The 23106-nt window shown below is 50.0% G+C and overlaps 3 protein-coding genes across 3 annotated transcripts; 2 read left to right on the top strand and 1 right to left on the bottom strand.

Annotated features, from left to right (window-relative positions):
- The first annotated feature begins 180 nt into the window (after positions 1–180).
- Positions 181–12450, top strand: crlf1b (cytokine receptor-like factor 1b). Its single transcript, XM_030373285.1, has 8 exons — positions 181–603; positions 1770–2066; positions 2803–2932; positions 3588–3760; positions 6469–6626; positions 7132–7300; positions 9569–9756; positions 10813–12450. Exons 1-8 carry the CDS (start codon positions 546–548, stop codon positions 10834–10836), a joined length of 1197 nt encoding a protein of 398 aa, XP_030229145.1. The 5' UTR covers positions 181–545; the 3' UTR covers positions 10837–12450.
- rex1bd (required for excision 1-B domain containing) lies at positions 12281–15864 on the bottom strand. Its single transcript, XM_030373287.1, has 5 exons — positions 15711–15864; positions 15185–15267; positions 14791–14995; positions 13205–13293; positions 12281–12805 (listed from the first exon to the last, which is right to left on the bottom strand). The coding sequence occupies exons 1-5, from the start codon at positions 15711–15713 to the stop codon at positions 12733–12735; spliced, it is 453 nt and encodes a 150-aa protein (XP_030229147.1). The 5' UTR covers positions 15714–15864; the 3' UTR covers positions 12281–12732.
- A 517-nt stretch (positions 15865–16381) lies between these two features.
- Positions 16382–20049, top strand: fam78bb (family with sequence similarity 78 member Bb). Its single transcript, XM_030373286.1, has 2 exons — positions 16382–17574; positions 19305–20049. Exons 1-2 carry the CDS (start codon positions 17312–17314, stop codon positions 19825–19827), a joined length of 786 nt encoding a protein of 261 aa, XP_030229146.1. The 5' UTR covers positions 16382–17311; the 3' UTR covers positions 19828–20049.
- The last annotated feature ends 3057 nt before the right edge of the window (positions 20050–23106 follow it).

Consider the following 23106-nt stretch of genomic DNA (forward strand, 5'->3'; position numbering starts at 1 on the left):
AAACTCCTGCAAAATGTGGAGAAATGAAAAACAGTAGAGACATTAGTCCACGTAAACAGCACCAGGACTACGTCATTGTATCATGGAAACATCTCCCGAGGTGATGGACTATAGCCCAGCAAGACGTCATTGGTTAATTGGCATTGTCATTAACATGCGCCCAGCCTATTAACCATCAGGGCTGTGCTTCATATATGGGGGGATGGGTGGGGGCAAAACAATGACTTCAGGGAGGAGCATCGAGTATAAACTGTAATGTTGACGGGTTCGAGGCGTGCACAGCGCAGAGTCCACTCTGAGCCACATCCCCGGACCGTGAGGTGCAGTCTTAACGCCGAAGCAGCGCGCCTGGTGGTCCGACACCAAAAGTTTCTCCAAGTAGAAGTTAGCCCACCCCCGTCCTCAACTACGCGCCCCAGCAGACTGCTGCGAAACCTGCCTCTCACTCACACGACTCTCCTCCTGAAGTCCAAGGAAACAGGGAAGGGGAGAAGAGGAGGAAGAAGGAAAGGGCTCCAAACGAGGACGGACCGCCGTGAAGTGTGATGCTGTCCCTGGTGTTCCTCGTCCTATTCGGACCTCACGTGTTGTTCTCCACCACGCGTGAGTATACCGCACTCTTTATGGGGGTTTGTAACGGAAGACCCGTTATTTTTTATTGCGCTGATAGACCATCACAGGAGGAACAGCGGGACCTGAAGTGTCCTCCTCTCCTATCGTCACCCTTCAGATTAAGTCTCTCTATAAAAATAAACTAAATCTACTGGAGCTGTCACTTTGAGTTACAACACCAGATTATCTAGGCGGGATTAAACAATACCCGGTAAATACAGATAGATAGAACATATTATCCTAAACTATATCAAATATTACGATAATTATATTTATATAGCCAGGCGTATTGATATGTATGCATGTAATAATAATAATAATTAACATTATTTAACTAACCAACTGTTATGCATGGTGGTGACTCGTTATAACATTCGACATACAATTCTTACTTCATAGTTTACTTTAACTTGTTAAATATTTATATGACATATGGCCCTATATTATTATTATTGTTATTATTTATTTGGTATTCATATATAAATAATAACTTCATTATTTTATAAAATGTCAATATTCTCAACATTTTATTTAATGTTATATTCATGTATTTACTTGCTCTCATACTTTATCTTTCTTTCACGTGATCAGCCGAATGTTGAATTCAGTGTGTGGTGATTGTGAATATGTGCACAATAACAGCCAACACTCGAGATCTTTGAACAATGAAATGGGACCTATTCTCAAAATCTGCACACGATAATTGTTTATGTATTTTAAAGAGCAACTCAAACCTAATAATCTAAACCCAGTGACAGCACCACCTACAGGTATCACAAGGGACATTTACATTGTTTACGTTACTCTAATATCTGTCTTGGTCGATGATGGTCTGCCGACATGTTACACTCTGGGTGGGCGGACAGAATGTTATGTTGATCCTATTCAAAACCCACTCGATAATTGGACTCTTGTGTGTGTGTGTGTGTGTGTGTGTTGTGTGTGTGTGTGTGTGTGTGTGTGTGTGTGTGTGTGCGCTTGTGCATGCTCGTGTGGTTGTGTGTGTGTGCTTGCGTGTGCATGTGTGTGTGCGTGTGCATGCGCATGTGATTGTGCATGCATGTGTAAGTGTGTGTCTGTGTGTATGCGTGCACGTGTGTGTGTGCGTGTGTGTGCGTACCTGTGTGCCTGTGTGTGTCCCCCCCCCCCCCCCACAGCGGTGGCTGTGATCGAGCCCCAGGACCCAGCTCTGCTCATCGGCTCCAGCCTGACCGTCACCTGCACGCTGGGCGCGGGGGCGGAGCTCCAGGCCGGCGCCCTCTACTGGACGCTGAACGGGCGGCGCCTGCCCCCCAGCGGCCCCGCCCCCCTGGGGAGCCCCGCCCCCCTGGGGGGCCGCACCCTGAGCGTCACGCTGCTGCGGCTCAACGGCTCCCAGCAGCGCTCCGGGGACAACCTGGTCTGCCACGCGGGGGATGGCCGCGTGCTGGCCGGCTCCTGCCTCCACGTGGGCAGTAAGTCACCGGGGGGGGGGGGGGGGGGGGGGTGGGGGCTCCTGCATCCACGTCTGCAGTAAGTCACCAGGGGGGGGGGGCTCGTCCGGGGCAAGGGACCTGAAACCATAAACCGTATAATGTTTAGGGGCGCCCCGGGTAGAGCCCGTACCATCAAGGCCCAGTCCTGACCGCAGCCACTCGGGTTCGGTTCCGGCCCGTGGTCCTTTGCTGCACGTCTCACTCTCTCTCTCCCGTACCTTCACGTCTGACTCACTCCATCTTCAAAGCATAAAAATGCAAAAAGAAATCTTACAAAAAATCAGGAACGAGAAACGTTAAAGAGTAAAACGTGATCGTGATTACTGCCCCGGGAGGGAGATGTTGATTTTATTTATATGTAAAGGGTTAATAACATCCTTGTTTAGTTCCGAATCCCAAGTTTCGATCCATTCCCGAATGTTTATTTTGCTGTGTGTCGTTAATGATGGAGGAAACATCACTCACTCTGGGGGGGCTTTGGGGGAGGCTTACTAAGGGCCCCAAATTAAATTGTATTTAATAAATGACAGAAAGACCGAAGCGCATAAAAACAAGTTGTCCATTTGGATTTCACTCAGAATAATTAACCAGAGTACGTTATTATCTGTGAAATCTAAACAAAATGGGAACAGCCCTCGCTTAGCATTCTCTCTTCCCCTCTCCTCTCCTCTCCTCCCCTCTCCTCTCCTCTCCCCCCGCCCCCCGCTCGGTGCAGTGCCTCCCCAGAAGCCCGTCAACCTGACCTGCTGGTCCCGTAACACCAAGGACCTGAGCTGCCAGTGGAGCCCCGGTGGGGAGGGAGAGACCTTCATCCCCACCCAGTACATCCTCAAGTATAAACTCAGGTGACCCCAGCCCACCCTAGCCACATACCAAGACACACACCTCCCCTTACTCCTCCTCCTCCTCCTCCTCCTCCACTTCCTCCTCCTCCTCCAAAACCTCTCCCTCATCCACCCCTCCATCTCTCTCCTCCTCCTCCTCCTCCTCCTCTCTCTCCACCTCCCCCTCCTTCTCCTCCTCCTCCTCCTCCTCCTCCTCCTCCCTCCTCCTCCTCCCCCTCCTCCTCCCCCTCCTCCTCCTCCTCCTCCTCCTCCTCCTCCTCACAGCACTCAGTCTTTCCCGCAGAGAGTTGCACCTGGATCAGATTTACGACTCTCACAGCGACCACTGTGTAACGATCAGTGATAATCAGAGTAACCTCGGACCCAGCGGTCTGAATGCGGAAACCAGGAAACAGACATTTCCTACACATTTGCGCGTGTGGTTAAAGCTTTTAGAAGGCACTTTTAATGCGTATATTTATACAGTGGTCAGTCTACACGGCTTGATTTTGAAAGCTTCACAGAAATGTAATCAAGTTTTTGATCGTTGTTAGCCAATTACACGCTTAAAGATCTGCAGCATGATTGATCGAAACCAAAATGAGCCCAATGATTGGTCTATGCATCGGGCGTCCAGGGGTCACGTGACACAGTGTCCGTCTGCCCCCCCGGTCAGGTGGTACGGCCGGGAGAAGGAGTGTGAGGTCTACAGCGCCGGCCAGCAGCGCTACTCCTGCCACATCCCGCGAGACCTCGCGCTCTTCACGCCCTACGAGATCTGGGTGGAGGCGGCCAATCAGCTCGGCTCCAACACCTCGGACGTCATCTCCCTCGACATCCTGGATGTGGGTGAGTTCTGCGAACGCACACAATGCACGCCTACTGTCCCCCCCCCCCCCCCCCCCCCCCTTCTGAGGATTCAGTTTTATTAGAGTTCTGTTTAATTGTTGTCTCCAGTTCCTCTGCATATGGTTGACATACTTTCTAGAGGTGGATTTTTCCGGTGTTCTTCATGCATTCTTCCATCCACCCCTAATACATGTTTAATGGGTTCTGGCTGACGCTCCAAAAGTCGTAAAAAGGGAGCTCTTTGAGAGACAAGGAGAGGAAGAGACCAGGGGAGGGAGAGAGGGAGGGGGGGGGAGGGAGAGAGAAGAGAGAGAGAGAGAGAGAGAGAGAGAGAGAGAGAGAGAGAGAGAGAGAGAGAGAGAGAGAGAGAGAGAGAGAGAGAGAGAGAGAGAGAGAGAGAGAGAGAGAGAGAGAGAGAGAGAGAGAGAGAGGTTTTTTTTTTTTATATTTCTTTTTGGTTAGCTAACTTGGCTAGTGGGGTAGTACGCTCAGGGGGGAGGTTGGGAGGGAGGGGGAGGGAGAGGGAGGGAGGGTGAGGGAGGGAGGGAGGTACAAGGATTATCCGTGATACAAAACGTCTGGCCTCAGTGTCCCCTCAATCACGGAAGCAATAATCTGGAATTCTTTTGTCTTGATTTTCTGTCCCCTTTGGGAGGGGCCCGATCGACCCAATAAGGCCACGACTGAGCCCAACAACAATGCAGCAACAAATGGGAACACTTTAGGTTTTAATGCGATGGCATCTCTTCTCCTCTCTTTTCTGTTGCTTGAATCCTCCCCTTGTCTCTGGCGCCCCTTCCAACCACTCCAACATTAACGAGCCTTATATCGCAGCGAAGGGAGCAGCTTTAGTGTTCGGAACAGAGTCCACTTCTGTCTGGGCCAGTACATTGAAGAGGAGGAATGAGATCAGGAATTGGTCTGATTCCCGAGCTTCCCAAAAGACGGTCTAAGCCTTCCCATCCTACACTACAAGATAAAGTTATGCCTTCGTAACGTAATGGGGTTTATTTACATTTGCCTTATTGGAAATAAGGTAGTGTGTCAGCTTATGGCATTTAAGATCATTTTGGGGGTAATCAGAAACTAAAAAAAGAGAAGTCCTACCAAATCCCAGTGCTCTATCTTCGATATTTATTTTAATATTTCATAAGATACATGGGACTGTATCCAACCGACATTACAGCAGGTCATTGACTGATTCCAAAACATCGTATACACTGTGGAATGTGGATGGATCTCCAAAATCCTCCCAATTTCCTTCATGCTTGTCACGGCCCGGCTCTTGGCCACAACAAATACGGAGACACACCAAGGTCCAAGTGCAAAAGTAATCATCATTTATCGATAAACAGAAGCTAACCAAAAAGAATGGTGTCATAAAAGTCAAGTGGTGTCTGGAGCGGGAGAGAGCCATGGGCAGAATGGTGATCCTTATATCTGCTACCAGCTGAATGTGCAGCCCCCCCTACCCAACAGAAACCACCTGAGAGGAGAGAGAGAGAGGGAGGAGCAAGCACAACGACGGTGAGCTCCTCTACAACACACAAAAGCTGTGTTCGAAATCGTTCCCTATCATGGATATAGTGCACTATATAGGGTGCTCGCCGTTTTGTAGTGGTGTTCGGATTCTCAGTGGTTAATTTCATGCAGTATATAGTGCACTTAAAATACCCAAAATTTGAGTGTACATACGATGTACCCTACATGTTACTCCCGTATACCACAATGCAATGCGGTCGTGTTTTTCCGGAGGAGAAAAAGAAGCAAGAAGAAGAAGAAAACAAATACATTTAAAGTTGGAGTCTCCGGCTTTCGTTTAGAAGTGTTAACAATTTATGTGGGATTTAACATGTAAAATGTAACATTCAAAATTAATTAAAAAGAACTTGAACATGGAAATGTAACATTCAACATCAATACAACCTCCAGCTTTCCTCGTGAGTGCCCGGTTTGTTGACATGATGTGGGCGCATCTGTCTGCGTCACAAAAATACCCGGCACATTTACTGACGCAAATGACGTTTAGAAATGTTCAGCGTAGTGTCCGAATTCTCGTATGTTTGTTTCCTATATAGTGCACTATATCATGAACACTATATAGGGAATAGTGAGTGAGTGTATAGGGAACGATTTTCGAACACGGCTAAAGACAGCCAAAGGGCCTTCACATGCTTTACTCAAGAAGATGACAAATCTTCAAATAGGCAGGGTTAGGGTTAGGGTTAGGGTGTGAAGACCCCCCTGTGTGAAGACCAGAGGGTCTTCACACAGGGGGGTCTTCACACCCTTTGGGGGTCACCCCGGTGTTACGATGCTGACCGTAGACAGCCTGTAATCTAAGTCTGTCCCTACGTGCTGTGCTGAACTTGAGTATAGTTCCTAATCTTCCCCTGGGTGAGTGCAATCTAACCTATCTAGGGGTTGGGTGCGAGGTACTCACCACAGGTCCGTCTCTCACACTCCGCACCGGCTCCTCGTCCCGGTTGGACGAACCGTCGGTCCCGCTGACCTGCCCGCGCCTTGATCAGCAGCGCGAGTCCCTCGGGTTATTCTCCTTCTCCCGACTCTTACCTCAGTCTAAAACTCTCCCCCTGCCCCCTCAGCTGTTGCTACTTACCTGTGATGAGCACCTCAACACCGCCCCCTCTGTGTGACGTCAGTACTGACCCTAAGCAACCCTAACGTAACCCCCGCCCCCCCCCCAGTGACCACGGACCCCCCGGACAGTGTGGCGGTGAGCCGGGTGGGGGAGCAGGAGGACCAGCTGAGGGTCCACTGGGCCAGTCCTCCGGCGCTCAAGGACTTCCTGTTCCAGGCCAAGTACCAGATCCGGTACCGTCTGGAGGACAGCGAGGAGTGGAAGGTGAGCGGGCCTGCGAGCACACGGGCGCTGTCACGGGGCTCACTGAGGGGCATCGCCGGTTAGGACGTACTTCACAATGAGCCGCGGCTACACTCAAGTGTTCTGGGATTAAAGCAAAGCTCCTTGTGTGTAAATGTGTTAAGATTTGGATCGATAAATGTGTCCCAAAGTTTCCCAAAACGTAACTTTCTCCGTTACGACAGAAAGACAAGAACCAGGAGCGAAGATGGATTGAGGCTGGGTCGCAAAACAGTTTGGATAAATACAGAGTCCATAGTTTCCGGGAGGCTAGTGATAGCCCGCTCTGTTTGTGTGTGTGTGTGTGTGTGTGTGTGTGTGTGTGTGTGTGTGTGTGTGTGTGTGTGTGTGTGTGTGTGTGTGTGTGTGTGTGTGTATACAGGCTCATGATAGGCTCATGCATGTGTGTGCGCGGGTCCTGGCTCAGGGGTGCAGTGCCTCTCTGTGGGTCCGTGCTTGTGTTTCTCACCCTGGGGCGTCCTCCCAGGTGGTGGACGACGTGGGGAACCAGACCTCCTGCCTCCTGGGCGGCCTGTGGCCCGGGACGGTGTACTTCGTCCAGGTCAGGTGCAACCCGGTGGGCATCTACGGCTCCAGGAAGCCGGGGATCTGGAGCGACTGGAGTCACGCGACCGCTGCCTCCACCCCCCTCACCGGTGAGTCTGCCGCCTCCACCCCCCTCACCGGTGAGTCTGCCGCCTCCACCCCCCTCACCGGTGAGTCCGCCGCCTCCACCCCCCTCACCGGTGAGTCTGCCGCCTCCACCCCCCTCACCGGTGAGTCTGCCGCCTCCACCCCCCTCACCGGTGAGTCTGCCGCCTCCACCCCCCTCACCGGTGAGTCTGCCGCCTCCACCCCCCTCACCGGTGAGCCTTTCCCAAAGACTGCACTTCTTTTTTCTTCAGAAATACTTTGGCACTATTGTCTATCTGTCTCTACAGATCCTGGACTGTATGTTTCTCTCTGCTGGAACAACCACATTTCTCCCCCGGGGGATTGATAACGTTTTATCATATCATCATCATCATCATCATCATCCTTTTATTATTAGACTCAAGGTCCATTTAAAAACATACAATACAAGAAATAGACAACACACACATAAATAAGAATAAAAACATAGCGACCAATTATAAAAGGCACTTATACCAATGCCTCCAAAGGTATGACTGGTAGACTATAATATAATGACATGATCATTTATGTGGTTAACGAATTGATTGATTGATTTCCTGTTTGACAACAATAGCTGCCCTTAGACACAAGCCTACCGGTTTGGCATGAGCATTTAAAAAAAAACATTCTACAAGAAGCATGTTTTCGATAGTTCTGTACTGTTGTCAATTGGGTCGCAATGGTTTGTAATTTAATAAAAATGGGTCCCCAGTGTTTTCCCAGTTTGGGTTTCCCAGTTTGGGGAACACTGCGTTACCCAACCCCCCCCGCCTGATCACTATCACATGTTCTGCGCTCCCGCCCCACCCAGGTGGGAGTTTGTGTTCATGGAGGTATCTGGCAGTAGCTCGGAAATGTTTGACATGAAAGCCTCATTATCTGTGTGTTTGATGTCATCAACCTGTTTCCACGGGGGGCTTGTAAACAAAATACCCTTTAAATCCTCTTAACTCTCCGCGATGTTTAAGACTCGACTCTCAAATTATCACCCTCTCTCTGCGGCTCGACGCCAAAAAAGAACTAATTTGTGTATCCCCCAATGGTTGAGCAAAAAGGATCCAAACTACATGTGAGCCCACAGGAACACATCCAAACTACATGTGACCCGACAGGAACACATCCAAACTACATGTGAGCCCACAGAAACAGATCCAAACTACATGTGACCCTCCAGGAAACCCTAGCCGCAAATGAAGAGCCGTGGCCTCCAGGATGGAGGTCGCCTAACAGGATTTAATCAGATGGCAAAAGGCCAGGCAGGGGGGGAAGTTTGATCTTTTTCGTTCGCCTTCAAACACAAGGTCAAGTCGAGTGGTGGCTGTCTGTCAGAAGTCTGCACATGACCTGTAGGCCCAGAGTGGAAACAGGTTCGGGACCACAAGGAACGTATAATGAGTTAGAAAGGTCCCGAGGCATTTTCTTACACACAGAGGAAGTAGTTAACAGGTCTGTTGTTTGGCTGGCGGACCGACTGCGGCTGCCTTTTGGCTCCCTGTAGTCACCCCCCCACCCCCCCCTACACAGTTACCTCCAACTCTATACAAACCCCTTCACCTCGTCATAAAGAGCCCCAAGACATATTTTAAATGTTTGTTAATATGTTTGCTGTAGTCCACTTTGTTATGGAGGCAAATGAGAAACAGAAGTAGAAGCTAAGATTTGGAAGACAGCGCATTGGCAGAGATTCTGTTCCATTCAAATCGGACATGTGATGTTGCTTCCCAGGGCATTCTGAGGAATCATGCTAAGCTTTGGAGATTCAAATCGGAATAACTTAGTTTTTGGTTCTTGGCTTCCTGCGTGTAATTTAAAACTGCAATTCTTTCGAATTCTGGGTCTCTGTTTGTGCTCCCTCCCAGAGTACACAACCTGGCAAAGCTAGCTTTACACAGTATTGACAAAGACTTTACACAGAGTTCGACATGTATGTTCATAAAAAACAGTATACATGTATACAAATAGGGAGGTGGATAAAGCAAACAAATGAATGAATCTTCACTTGTCATCCCAAGTGGTAAAGCATCTCCTTCTCCCCCCCGTCTCCCTCTCTCCCCCCCTCCCTCTCTCCCCCCCTCCCTCTCTCTCTCTTCCACCGTCTCTCTCGCTCGCCCACACAATGCTGACCGAGCAGACTTTCACATCAGCGCTCCACCTCTAGCGAACATGTTGTTTATTGTAACCTTCAAAACACCTCCCTCCCCCCCCCGTCTCCCCCCCCCCCCTCCCCCCGCCCCCCGCCCCCCCACCAGGGCGCCTTCAGGCCGAGTCTTGTGAGCCCAAGAGCAGCGAACCTCCCTCCAACTCCACCCTGCGGCGGGAGCTGAAGCAGTTCTTCGGCTGGGTCCGCAAGCACGCCACCGGCTGCACCGGCATGTCCATCAAACTGTACGACCAGTGGCGGGTGTGGCAGCAGAAGACGCATAAAGCGCGCAACCAGGTAGGTAAGGAGATGCTCCCCTCGCCACTCACTCTGCCCTCGCACCCGCACCCCCCCCCCCCCCCCCCCCCAACGCCACCATGACCTTCCAGCGGGTGACCAGGTTTCAGTCGGGATCGCATGTGACACGACAACGCAGCCTTGTGTGTGTAGTAGACAGTGGTAGTCTTTCTGTCGCACGCATGCTCTGTCTCACGCACAAACGTACACGCATGCACACAGACACACAGACAGACAGACACACACTCACACACACATGCATTATCTCGCACATTTAAAATAGCCCGTGATGGTTGTTGTGAACTTTGCGTACTCTGGGTCTGGGTTCCCTGCGGTGAGCCGCGGGAGAGGCAGAGAGACGGCAGATTTCCGCTTTGCTGGTTCTGTGTTGTTCCAGTTGATGCTTTATGATCAGGTGGGGGCGTGGTTTGGTCTGCGTTCGCTGCGGCGTCCGATGTAGGAGTGCAGGGTTGTCTCTCTCGATTCACTCTCACTCTCTTCAAAGCCATGCGCTCTCCTTGTACTACCAACATTTAATGATGTAAACTTACGATGCTGACCGGCGACCACAACAAAGAGGGCTGAACATGTAAATGTAATTAACAGCCCGTGGTAATGCCTTCCATTCGGGTCTAGTTTCCTGGTGACGTGAGGAGCTCCTCTCAAACCATAACTCAGGCCAAATGTCAGCCCCCGCCGCCGGATCTGCTGTCTTTGTTTCTCGGCTCTCAGGGCCGCGTCCCCTGGAAGGACGCCCTAATCCTGTCCATAACTCATCGAACCCACCTGACTTTCTGTCGCTCCCCAGCTCGGTTCTAGTGTCGCGTCTTTGGGTTCCTGGGGCGGGTGCTTCGGCTAAGAAGATTTCTGAATGCCCTGGAATGGCATGCATCGGAGCAGTTAAGATTTGTACTTTGTGAAATAGAGGGGAACTGAATTAAGAGGAAAGGCATTTGTATAGTGTACTCTCCCCAAAGGCTGTGATCCACATCATAACTACCGTCCTCAACATTGATCAGTGTAACAGCATAACGCATCTGACGCTCCCACCTCCAGATGCCTCAAGACGATAACTCGTAGCACGACATGGCACAACTGGAGAGTTACAAATGAAGAACAGCATCACAGCCGCCCGCCGACAGCCCCGGTGCTCAGAGGGGACGCCTTCTGTGAAGGGTCCGGTCCTCTGGCTCCGAGGGTCACCGTGGACCCCGTCGGCTGGACAGACTCCACCTTCAGTTTGAAGAGGCCATGTGGAACAGAGAGAACGGAGGGGAAGCGAGGCGCCTCCCACTTACTGCGTGTGTCTCTGCCTGGCGTACCAGGATTAGGAAAGTCAAATCCCTCTTGGATCCGCTAGCAGTATCTGTGTTTTTAGAGCTTCCTCCGTCTCACGTACACACGAAAAACAGTTTGTTTGAGTGAAGAGCTTTCAGCCCTGCAACCTACTTTATAAACGTTGGTTAAGATAAGCAGGAGGTTATTTTGATGACGGTGGAATCTCAAAAACCCATACAAATGGATTATATTCTGCTCAAAGAATGTAAACAAATGTACTCGAGTGCATCAATTCATCCCGCTACAGCCCAATCCTGAATCCGTTTAGATAAATAACTAGGGGGAAAATGCATCACGTCATGTTTTTGGAGGTAGGTAGTATTGGATTGTATAATATATAAAAACGATCTAAAGAACTATAGAGAAGGTTATCAGGAATTCCCCTGCATGTACCGTCCCTTGGATTTAATGATAATGTTGAGGATTTTTGTCCATCACTTCCTAATGTCTAGACACAACTGCCCCAACAGCAGTCTGCGTCTTATTATGTTGGAAGAGGTGGCAAGCAAACCACGTTTATATCGAACTGACCGGTACAGATTGCTTTCACACACGCAAGAGAGGAGCAGGAAATGGCCGTTCGGAGAACAGGGATTCATTGAAATGGAGTAGAGTACTCTGTTACACTCTGAACGCTGATCGCGACCAGCACTTCCACCTCACAGGGAATGAGATCACCAGCACATTAGCTGCTAACCATTTAGAGCTTAAGCCAACAACTATTTCAAACGTATTAGATTCAGAGTTCACTTGTCATGTAAATCGCATAATCATAGTAATCACAAATCTAAATTCATATACTCTCAATAAACTTAGCAAAGTGTAAAAAAAATTTAAACCCAAACTAAATGCCTTCTGTAAATAAGTTACACTCCTTGCCACTCATGACGCTAACAGAAATATCGAAATGAATAGAAAAATATTGCAAGAGTATAGCAAAAAAGGCCTTGAAAGACTGTTGTAGTTCTGTTAGGAATCAGATTGCACATTAATCAGATTTAAAGGTTACGCTTCTGTCACCTACTCACACAGCAGCAATACTCGATTGTGTCAGTCACTCACAGTTCTGCCCAAAGACCATTATATATGTCTTATATTTTTTATAAACTGTATATTTAAGGATCTTTTTCTTTAAGTTATATATTTGAAATAAATACAAAATAAAAAGGAAACAATACACGTGTTCGAATGTTATTGCTTTAATTTGAATAACTAAGGTCAACATCTGTGTCTATAAAAAAACAGCTTGAACAAGCTTTGTGTATCGCTAAGAAAACATATTTACATGAGAGAGAGAGAGAGAGAGAGAGAGAGAGAGAGAGAGAGAGAGAGAGAGAGAGAGAGAGAGAGAGAGAGAGAGAGAGAGAGAGAGAGAGAGAGAGAGAGAGAGAGAGAGAGAGAGAGAGAGAGAGAGAGAGAGAGAGAGAGAGAGAGAGAAGGAGAGAGAGAGAGAGCAGCAGTAGAGAGGCGGGGCCAGGGGATGGAGGCGGGGCCAGGGGGATGGATTCAGGCCGCGTGGGACACCAGGGAGGTGGCAGCGGGGGCGGAGCGAGGAGTCCATCCGCCGCTCCATCACTTTAGCTCCACCCCCCTTTTGTTTTAACATCCTGGGGATGCACCAGTGGAGAGAGGGAGCTGTCAATCACACTCTTCCGAGTCGTACTTGAAGTCCTGCATGATCTCCGCCAGAGCACCCTGGGTCTTTATGATGCTGGGGGGGGCGGGGGGGGGGGGGGGGGGGAGAGGGGCACATTTTAGCCACATCCACACAACCACACAGACAGACACCTCCGACAGAAACAACTACAAGTCTGCATGTCCCCCCAGCTCCAGGAGCCACTCTGGGAATACCTCCCCCCCTCTAGACCAAAGAACACTGGAGCTCCCAGGTTTCCTGCAGACATTTGAACAATCCAAACGAGTTAAACATCCCAGAGCCGAGGCCCAGTGGGTCTGTGAACGTTTGGAGGCCTCAATATTCCCGTGCAGAGCCTTAGCAGAAGCCTGCGAGGCAGAGTGCACGAAGCGGGAGTTGAGAGGGAGGGAACGGGGCCAGCGAGGGCTGAAAGTAGTAAAAGTCAAAGAGGTTTTCTATTACGGCTGTTCTTACTCCTGCTTGATCTCCTGAATCTTCTCATGACAGCCCTCCTCTTCTGGGTGATCCTGGGCCCTCTGTCTGGCCATCTGCAGCATGGCTGTCTGTTAACAAGGTGCATCACATCACACACGTGCAAACCATTCGTCGGCTTTCAACAGCGCGGACGAAAGGGGAGAGACGGACAACCGGCGAAAAGGCTTCTTTTAACAACCGCCGGGGAATCGCACACATGGTGATGTATCGCGTTTGTAACTCGAATACGTATTGTTATCAGCCGTATCATAAACGAGGTTTAGTGCCCGTCAAAGAAAGTGCGGTTGAGCGTTTTATGGAATGCAGACCGTTGTAAAAGGTGGGAGAAGAGCCACGGCATTGTGGTCCGACTGGACGAGTCGTGGCCTGAAATAGCTTCTAGGATGAGTGCGGCCGTTCTTTAAACTCACAGTAACCAGAAAATACAAAGAGGCCAGACCTCAAAGACTAACATTATATGGCAAAAAAAGAAGAAATTGCCTTTTTTGCTTAGCTGTCGGGTTTTAGCCGGGAAAAGATAAGTAGGAAACCAATTTCATGTAAACAACAACATTTATAAAACCCCCACAGGGGAATTCATTTTGATATGTTAGCCATCATAGCATAGGAAGCAATGCTTTTCCACCGGAACTCTGCCACCTTGTGGTGAAACGATAAGCCGCGCATGGTCGTGGATTTATTATTGCCATTCAATCATCACTACTTTCTCAAATGATCCAACCCCGATCTTTAACATTGAGTCATTTAGCAGACACTTATTTCCAAAGTGACTTACAATAATTGGATTACGTAAGTGCTGCATGAACAGCTTTTAGAACAAATGGACTCGCTTATCAAAACCAGAATGATGAGGACAGTACGTTTAGTTGAATAAGCTCACAATAGATACCTCTCAGAAAAACGTACATTATAATTATTTGACCAAACGCAATATTGATATTAGGAAAATGTTACCACTTAACAACGCCATTAATCCTAGTAAAACGTGCAACACTATGACAGGATGAGTAGAGCGCTGCTATGACAGGATGAGTAGAGCTACTATGACAGGATGAGTAGAGCGCTGCTATGACAGGATGAGTAGAGAGCTGCTATGAATGGATGAGTAGAGAGCTGCTATGAATGGATGAGTAGAGAGCTGATACAACAGGATGAGTAGAGCGCTACTATGACAGGCTGTGTAGAGAGCTGCTATGACAGGGTGAGTAGAGCTGCTATGAAAGGTTGAGTAGACCACTGCTATGACAGCGTAAGTAGGACACTGCTATGACTGGATGAGTAGAGCGCTACTATGACTGGATGAGTAGAGCGCTACTATGACTGGATGAGTAGAGCGCTACTATGACAGGATGAGTAGAGCTGCTATGACTGGATGAGTAGAGCGCTACTATGACTGGATGAGTAGAGCGCTACTATGACAGGATGAGTAGAGCGCTACTATGACTGGATGAGTAGAGCGCTACTATGACTGGATGAGTAGAGCGCTACTATGACAGGGTGAGTAGAGCTACTATGACAGCACGAGCACAGAGCTACTATGACAGGGTGAGTAGAGCTGCTCTCACCAGGTCCAGCTTCTGCTTCTCCTTGTGCTGCAGCGCGTCGATGTGCTCCGCGAGGTCCGGCCGCCGCAGCTCCCCCTGGAGCTGCTCCTTGATGCGCAGCACCTCCGAGGAGATGCCCAGGAAGGCCTGCGTGATCTCGTGGACCAGCTGCCTGTAGTGGTCGAAGTCGTACTGGGGCCCGGTCCGCAAGTACGCCTCATGGCCCCTGGACACACACAGAGACAGTCGATACAGAACGCATACAAAAACACACACACACACACACACGGTATTATTTATATTATTAATTATAATACTTTTAATTATTGATTAAAAGCGCAAATTTGTTATTCATTGGTGAATTTATGAACTGGTTGACTCCTTGAATGTGCTTAAACCTAGGATCCCGACTTACTCCTCAAAGAGCCTGTACGCCTCTATTCGCTCTGTTTGGAGGGCGTAGAATCGCCTGATCACGGCTTTAAAGTCTGTAGGCACCTGGAGAGAGAAAGATAATGACAGATGAACAAACGACTAAATCTGTCATATTAGTGGTTCCTGTAATGCAGATGACTCCGCTTTTATGGGATCCGAACCCATTCACTCACACGATACCAAACTAATATCAGGAGTGAACTGAACCACCTGGCTTGACAGATGACACTGAACCAATAGATCAGATATACCAGTATGTTGATCTGATCCTCATAAAATATGTTTAATATCGCCAAACAGAGTTCAATTCCTCCGAGTATCTCAAAAAGTGCTACTTTTACCCAGACATTAATTGTTTTCTATCTCTAAACAATCAGTTGAGCCAAACCAGTCCCCACAATAAGTGAGGCTAGTAGCCCCTAGCTAACGCTAGCATCACACATGTGAGTTGTGTGCAGAAGTACACAACACGTACACAACACAAACACACAAAACCAGCCACTCACCATATTGCTAGTGGAAGGAAGATACACCGAGCGGATTTTTACACCAGAAAAAGTCTTAGAACAGAAGCTTGTTATCAATATTTCCGAGCATGATTCAGCTGACTGCGCTACCCTCCCACCCGGAAACGGCAAGGAGGCGCTCTTTCAAAATAAAAGCGCAGCTATAGTAGAAATGTCTGACATCCGTAACTCGCATTAGAAAACTCTGATCATTGTTATCCAACATTGTTGGATGTTATCTACAATGTTTAACTCTTCTAGTCTTTAGCTGGACGCATTAAAAACAATATTTTATTGTTTTATTTAATTTGTTATGCTGACATTTATTTGTGGCTTCTAGCCCATTCAATGAGTCTCCCCAACTCGAAGCAGGATGGTTTAATTCAGGATTCAGGCTTACTGCAATATGTTAATGCATAACCCGTCGGAGCCCTCTAAAGCAGGAGCTGTTAACAGTTCTACCTGTTGAGGATGCATTGAACAATCCAACAACATAAATCAATATGTCACGCATGGTGCATTAAAAGACTACAGTTGCCCATAGCTTCCTACTGATTATGTTGAGTAAACATTATGCCGACGGAAATAAAGTAGCTCTCAAGGCTAAGCTACTGTACGATGCTGTAAAGACGTGGACACTCCCACGCGGACCATCTTCCTCTGCAGCCCATTGGTCCGTTCAACATCTTCAGCACCACGGAGGCTGAACAGCGACACTCGGTCACACGGCTGGACGAAGATGAGAAGATGCCGCTAACTGTAGTCCACTTTTTTGGGGTTACTGTGTCAATATTTTCCGGGTGGTTTCGTTCCCGTGTGTCGATCATGCACAGTGTGGACGCAGACATGAATCGATCCCTCCGTCTCTCGTGTGGAACTCAATAGCCCCCCTATTCGCTCATCGTGCAACCGCCTGGTGTCGTCCAACTCTGCAAGAGAGGAAGCTAATTCTCACCAGATATGCATTAGCTGTCAGCTTCTGTGTATCTGGTATTTTTTTTATTTTCTTCCGCCTCGAGACGGTTGACAACATGCAGCCAGACCTCCAGTAGCCTTCGTCTGTTTAGTTCCGAATCAGCAGGAACAGCAGCCCGTGTGAGGGAACCGCGTTCCGCACGCCACTGCAGCCCCGTGGCCGCCGACCACCGCCGCCTGGTGACATGACCGCTCGGGGCAGGAAGAAAAGGATCGGAGCTCTAGAGACAGACGGACACGTGGATCCAAACAGCGGCGCGGAGAGGAGCCCTCAGCTGGAGGTCCTGGTTCCTCTGGTCCCCTGGTCTATGGTGATGGATAGTGGCAAAAAGACCCCCACAGCCTCCTCTACTGTCTGAGGTCTGAGAGCCCCACAATATCCACCCTGAACCCCGACCCCTCCTCCCCCACGGGCCTACTCTGAAAACTTAGAATATTGTTGCCATCGTGGGTAAAAAACAAAAAACCCTGAGCTGATGGAGAGTTGACATTTTCTTTATTTTTTTTTAATCTCAGATGCACGTCCACGTAAGATTGCGATCAGTCTAGCCCCAACTCCACCGTGGTCTCGCCCAGGCCACCCGGTTCACTGGGTCACTCGCCTCGGTCCGCTTTCTTGCAAAACCATGGGTTGCATCCAGAGCATAGCCTGTAAGTCACGAATCAAACGGGAGAACATCATCGTGTACGACCTGTCCGCGACCATCGACCACTGTCCGACCATCATCGAGGAGAACTCGCCGATAGTGCTTCGATACAAGACGCCTTACTTCAAAGCCTCCGCGCGGATCGTCATGCCTCCCATTCCCCGCAACGAGACTTGGGTGGTGGGCTGGATACAGGCATGCACCCAGATGGAATTCTACAATACCTATGGAGACGTTGGCATGTAAGTACATCCCCCCCCCCCCCCCCCGCCCCGCCCCTCATCCCCATCTCTCCATTCCAGTCCACTATAGACGAAGCCAACGAGCGTTTTTCTCGTGTGTGTAATGTCTACGGCGGGTGTCAACATCTCGTGCGGTCACCGTCAGGGTGTGACGGTTCGTATGCATGCATGCATCGTGCACGGTGACACGGTCTCTCCGTGCACGGTGACACGGTCTCTCCGTGCACGGTGACACGGTCTCTCCGTGCACGGTGAACCGTGCTGGACCGCTCATGTTTCCGTTCCCACGGGCTCGCTCTCACTCCGTGTGCACGTAGCGCGACCAGCAGGTTAACTCTGTTGTCTGCTTCCTGGATTCAAAACGCCCACCGACAGATTCTGTTCCTGTGACTTTGGCATCAAAATAGCGAGCCAGCTATAGATGAGCCCAACAACGGTTGGAGCCTGTGCTCCAACACTCACTGGACCCATGGGGCGTGGGGGTGGGTGGGTTGGGGGGGGGGGGGGGGGGATGTTATTTCTGACAACCGCCCATGTTATTTCTGCTATCATACAAGATATCCGATTTAGGTGGACACCGATTCACTAGCCGACTCTACTGCTCCAACTGACAACTTCAGTCACATTGGCCTACAACCAGGTTGTGGACATATGCAATGAGACGCAGGGTTCAGTGAGGCGTGTGTGCGTGCGTGCGTGCGTGTGTGCTAATTAGCGTGTCAATTCGCTGAGGAAGGCGAGAAGGGAAAAGCTTAAGCTCATGTTACCAGATGGGTGTCCCCTGTTATTATCTACCAGATAACGATAGTAATGATCTGGCTCACAAGGAGAGGTCGATAATCCACACACACTCAGTGGACCCCCCTGACACTATCCTCAGTACAGTCTGCACACACACACACCACATACACACACACACACACACACACACACACACACACACACACACACACACACACACACACACACACACACACACACACACACACACACACACACACACACACACACACACACAGCATGGTCCATGCATGCCGTTGACATGGCTGCCATATGTCTGCAACGTGTATCCCTCTTAAACAACAGTTAAAAAACCCAACTCTTGCGTGTCTTACCCACAATCCCCCCCTCCTCCTGCCTGGCCTCCGTCTTACCCACAATGCTCCTCTCCTCTCCCCTGGCCTGTGTCTTACCCACAATGCCCCTCTCCTCTCCCCTGGCCTGTGTCTTACCCACAATGCCCCTCTACTCTCGCCTTGCCTGTGTCTTACCCACAATGCCCCTCTCCTCTCGCCTGGCCTCCATCTTACCCACAATGCCGCTCTCCTCTCCCCTGGCCTGTGTCTTACCCACAATGCCGCTCTCCTCTCCCCTGGCCTGTGTCTTACCCACAATGCCCCTCTCCTCTCACCTGGCCTGTGTCTTACCCACAATGCCCCTCTCCTCTCCCCTGTGTCTTACCCACAATGCCCCTCTCCTCTCGCCTGGCCTCCATCTTACCCACAATGCCGCTCTCCTCTCCCCTGGCCTGTGTCTTACCCACAATGCCCCTCTCCTCTCGCCTGGCCTCCATCTTACCCACAATGCCGCTCTCCTCTCCCCTGGCCTGTGTCTTACCCACAATGCCCCTCTCCTCTCGCCTGGCCTCCATCTTACCCACAATGCCGCTCTCCTCTCCCCTGGCCTGTGTCTTACCCACAATGCCCCTCTCCCCCCCCCCGCCGCCGCAGGTCGAGCTGGGAGCTGCCGGAGCTGCGGGAGGGCCGTGTGCGGGCCATCAGCGACTCCGACGGCGTGAGCTACCCCTGGTACGGCAACACCACGGAGACGGTGACGCTGGTGGGCCCCACCTCCAAGCCCTCCCGCTTCGTGGTCAGCATGAACGACAACTTCTACCCCAGCGTGACCTGGGCGGTGCCGGTCAGCGAGTCCAACACGCCGCTGCTCACGGGCATCACGCGCGACCAGAGCTTCACCACCTGGCTGGTGGCGCTCAACACCACGTCCCGCGAGAAGATCCTGCTGCGCACCGTCAAGTGGCGCATGCGCGTGGACGTGCTGGTGGACCCCGCCCTGCCGCTGGGCTGCCGGGCGCGGCTGGCGGGCCGGCTGCACCAGGACCAGCCCCGCCTGCTCACCCGCATGGAGCCCGTCCCCCCCAACGCCATGGGCCGGCCCAACGCCAACGACGCCCAGGTGCTGATGTGGCGGCCACGCCGGGGGCCCCCCCTCGTGGTCATCCCTCCCAAGTAGCGCCATGCGGGGGGGGGGGTCTGGGGGGGGAGAGAGGAACTGAGGGGATCTCACCGGGCCGTGACGTTAGACTCACACCGGGGACGTGGGGCGTCGTGAAACGCTGCGACCCGGGAGCGGAACGACCAGCAGCGGGAAGGGGGGGGGTGACAGGGGGCCGGAACACACAAACACACAAACACGGTTAAAACCTGCGTGTTGAGCAGTGCTGGGGTGGGCCCCCCCCCCCCCCCCCCCCCCCCCGGGGGTCCCGTCTCTGGGGAGACGCTCGCCTTACTCCCCCCGTCGCTGCCTTCCACTCCTCTGGCTCCCAGGAAGGACATCTGGCACCTCTTCTACGGCTGTCCGGGGGGGGGGGGGACCTTACCCCGACCTCGCCCGGCCCGCCCAGTGTTTGTGTCCCGTCAGAAACAATCCTCAAGCTGAGCGTTGGTTGCCATGCAAACCTGTAGCAGGCCCGAACAACAACCACCCCGACAGGCTCCAGACTTTAACAATCAAGCCTACAAAACAAGAACAAAAACAGAAAATAATCAGTGAGATTCTTCAGCCTTAATGACGTGGAATACCGGCCTGCTCTCGACTGCACAGGGGAACGCAGTGCGCCGAATGTGTTACCACACAAGACTGACATGTGTGTCCAGCCAAGGTATAGCTTGTCGATGGGGACTTAAAACAGTCGTATGAAGAATTGTATTTTTGCGTGTGTGTGTGTGAATGAATGTGTGTGTGTGTGTGTGTGTGTGTGTGTGTGTGTGTGTGTGAATGTGTGTGTGTGTGTGTGTGTGTGTGTGTGTGTGTGTGTGTGTGAGTGAATGTGTATGTGTGTGTTTGTGTATTTGTGTGAATGTGTGTGTGTTTTTGAATGTGTATGTGTGTGTGAGTGTGTGTGTGTGTGTGTGTGTGTGTGTGTGTGTGTGTGTGTGTGTGTGTGTGTGTGTGTGTGTGTGTGTATGTATGTGTGTGTTTGTGTATGTGTGTGAATGTGTGTGTGTTTGTGAATGTGTATGTGTGTATGTATGTGTGTGTGAGCGTGTGCGTGTGCGTGTGTGTGTGTGTGTGTGTGTGTATGTATGTATGTATGTATGCGTGTGCGCGTGGACATAGATCTATGTATACGTGGGCGTATGTCCTTATAGCTCATCTCAGCCTATAACAGGGCCTGATGGCAGGTCTTTGACTTGCTGCCCTGCCACACCATTCTGCCTCCATATAGTATTACCGCTCCATCCACGACACGCACCACGAGGACTTCTGCACAAAACAAAGAGCAGAAGCTGGAGCCTTTGTTATTGCGTTTAGAGGAAGCGACATACGGCTTTGCTTTGATCATCTGCACAAAACGTGTGCGTTTAGGGGGATTCATCAGATGGCTTTGCAAAGCATTTGATCATGAATACTTTTAACTGGACGTCTTAAAAACGTGATTGTTATTCTCTCTGGGGAATTTCTTTCTGCCAGCGGTGAAAAAAAAACACATTGATGACAACTTTGTAGAAAAAAAACCATTCCCTTTGTGAGACTAATCCTATCCAGTGATTTTATAAGTCCTCAAATTGACGGCCTGTCGAAGGCTGGGTTGGGGGGGAGGTAACTGGTTTCAATATTTACCCCTAAAAGCTTTGAACGAAAAACAAAGATGGTGTTCTAAGGGAACAGCATTCACTTTAAGTGGCGTGTAAGGTATTTTGGCCTTGTCAGAATTATACTAACAGTATGACATTTTCTAACTGTCTTTTTCTGCAAAAAGCCTTTCATGTGAAGAAAAAAAAAACAATCAGCCAAAATGGAGTTCCGCTCAAACTCTATTTTTTCAATCACATTGATTCAGTACAGTTGAACGGTCGAGGGGTCTCAGTTGTGTTTCTAGATGCACCGCCCTCAGTGAGCCGGTAGGGGGTGCTCACGCTGAAATGTGGTTACGACCCTCGAAAGCAATGACGTAAGATAGACTGTGGGAGTAATCATTAAACGACCCAGGTGCAAACCATCCATGCCTTCCAACACAAACATACACACACGCACACTCGCACGCTCGCTCTCTCTCTCTCTCTCTCTCTCTCTCTCTCTCTCTCTCTCTCTCTCTCTCTCTCTCTCTCTCTCTCTCTCTCTCTCTCTCTCTCTCTCTCTCTCTCTCTCTCTCTCTCTCTCTCTCTCTCTCTCTCTCTCTCTCTCTCTCTCTCTCTCTCTCTCTCTCTCTCTCTCTCTCTCTCTCTCTCTCTCTCTCTCTCTCTCTCTCTCTCTCTCTCTCTCTCTCACACACACACACACACACACACACACACACACACACACACACACACACACACACACACACACACAGACACATAACTTATGTAGTGTTATATGAGCCATGCTCATGCAAAGGGCTGTTGCCTGTTACTTCACATAAAAAGCCCCGAAGCATTAGATTGTTGGATGGCAGGTGAATCTAGTGTTTTGCTACAGTTGTGGATATCAAGTCACACAACCACAGTCCTGACTCCTGACCTAAGAGTCAGATATCAATGGCACGTAATGCTGGCGGTGGTTCGGTAACTTCATATCACCAGAAGGGGCCTCCACACCACGTTAAATGCATCCCAAAATAATTATCCCAAAAAAACAAAGAAACTGTTTCTTGAGCAGGTTTGTGACGTCACGCGAAGGCGTGAATTCAAGCAGGGTGGTCGATGTGTTACCGTGGTAACTGAAGTCAATGCCTATTATGGGATGATTAAAAGGGAAACCCGTTTTTTGACCATAGCCATTAGACTCCTTGGTGTTGGTGGAAATGTCTTTTTTTATTTTTTTTATCTGTTGTTTTGCCCCCTTCCCTGGGTGTTGTCTGTATCTCCAGCGAGTCGTTCCTGCGTGACGACCCAAAGTGTCTCTTAAAGTAACAGATGTGCCTGCCCGAGTAGCCGGGATGGGCGGGGCTTACAGAGGTGTCGGCAGCGACTCATTCATGGACATCCATTCACCTGACTGACTGGAATGTAACACGTATGTGGGATGGTCTCGTCGTTATGATTGTATAACAAAAAAAGAAAGAAAAAACAAGGGACGGATCTGGATGTTTTGGGAACTGGCTGAACTTTGCATGCAGTCTTTCTAAAAACCATTAAAAACAACTAAAAACCCATGATGGCCAGGATGATGGTGTCAGCTTATTCTTATCATTTGGAGAATGCAGGTACACTTTAAATGGCAGTAAGCTACCCCATGTCTGCAGACATCATTTAGGCTGTTGTGTACTCAGATGTTTCAACAACTAAAGAGGGTGGACAGATATATCGG

Source organism: Gadus morhua, chromosome 12 (assembly GCF_902167405.1).
Source record: "Gadus morhua chromosome 12, gadMor3.0, whole genome shotgun sequence".
Lineage (NCBI taxonomy): Eukaryota > Metazoa > Chordata > Actinopteri > Gadiformes > Gadidae > Gadus > Gadus morhua.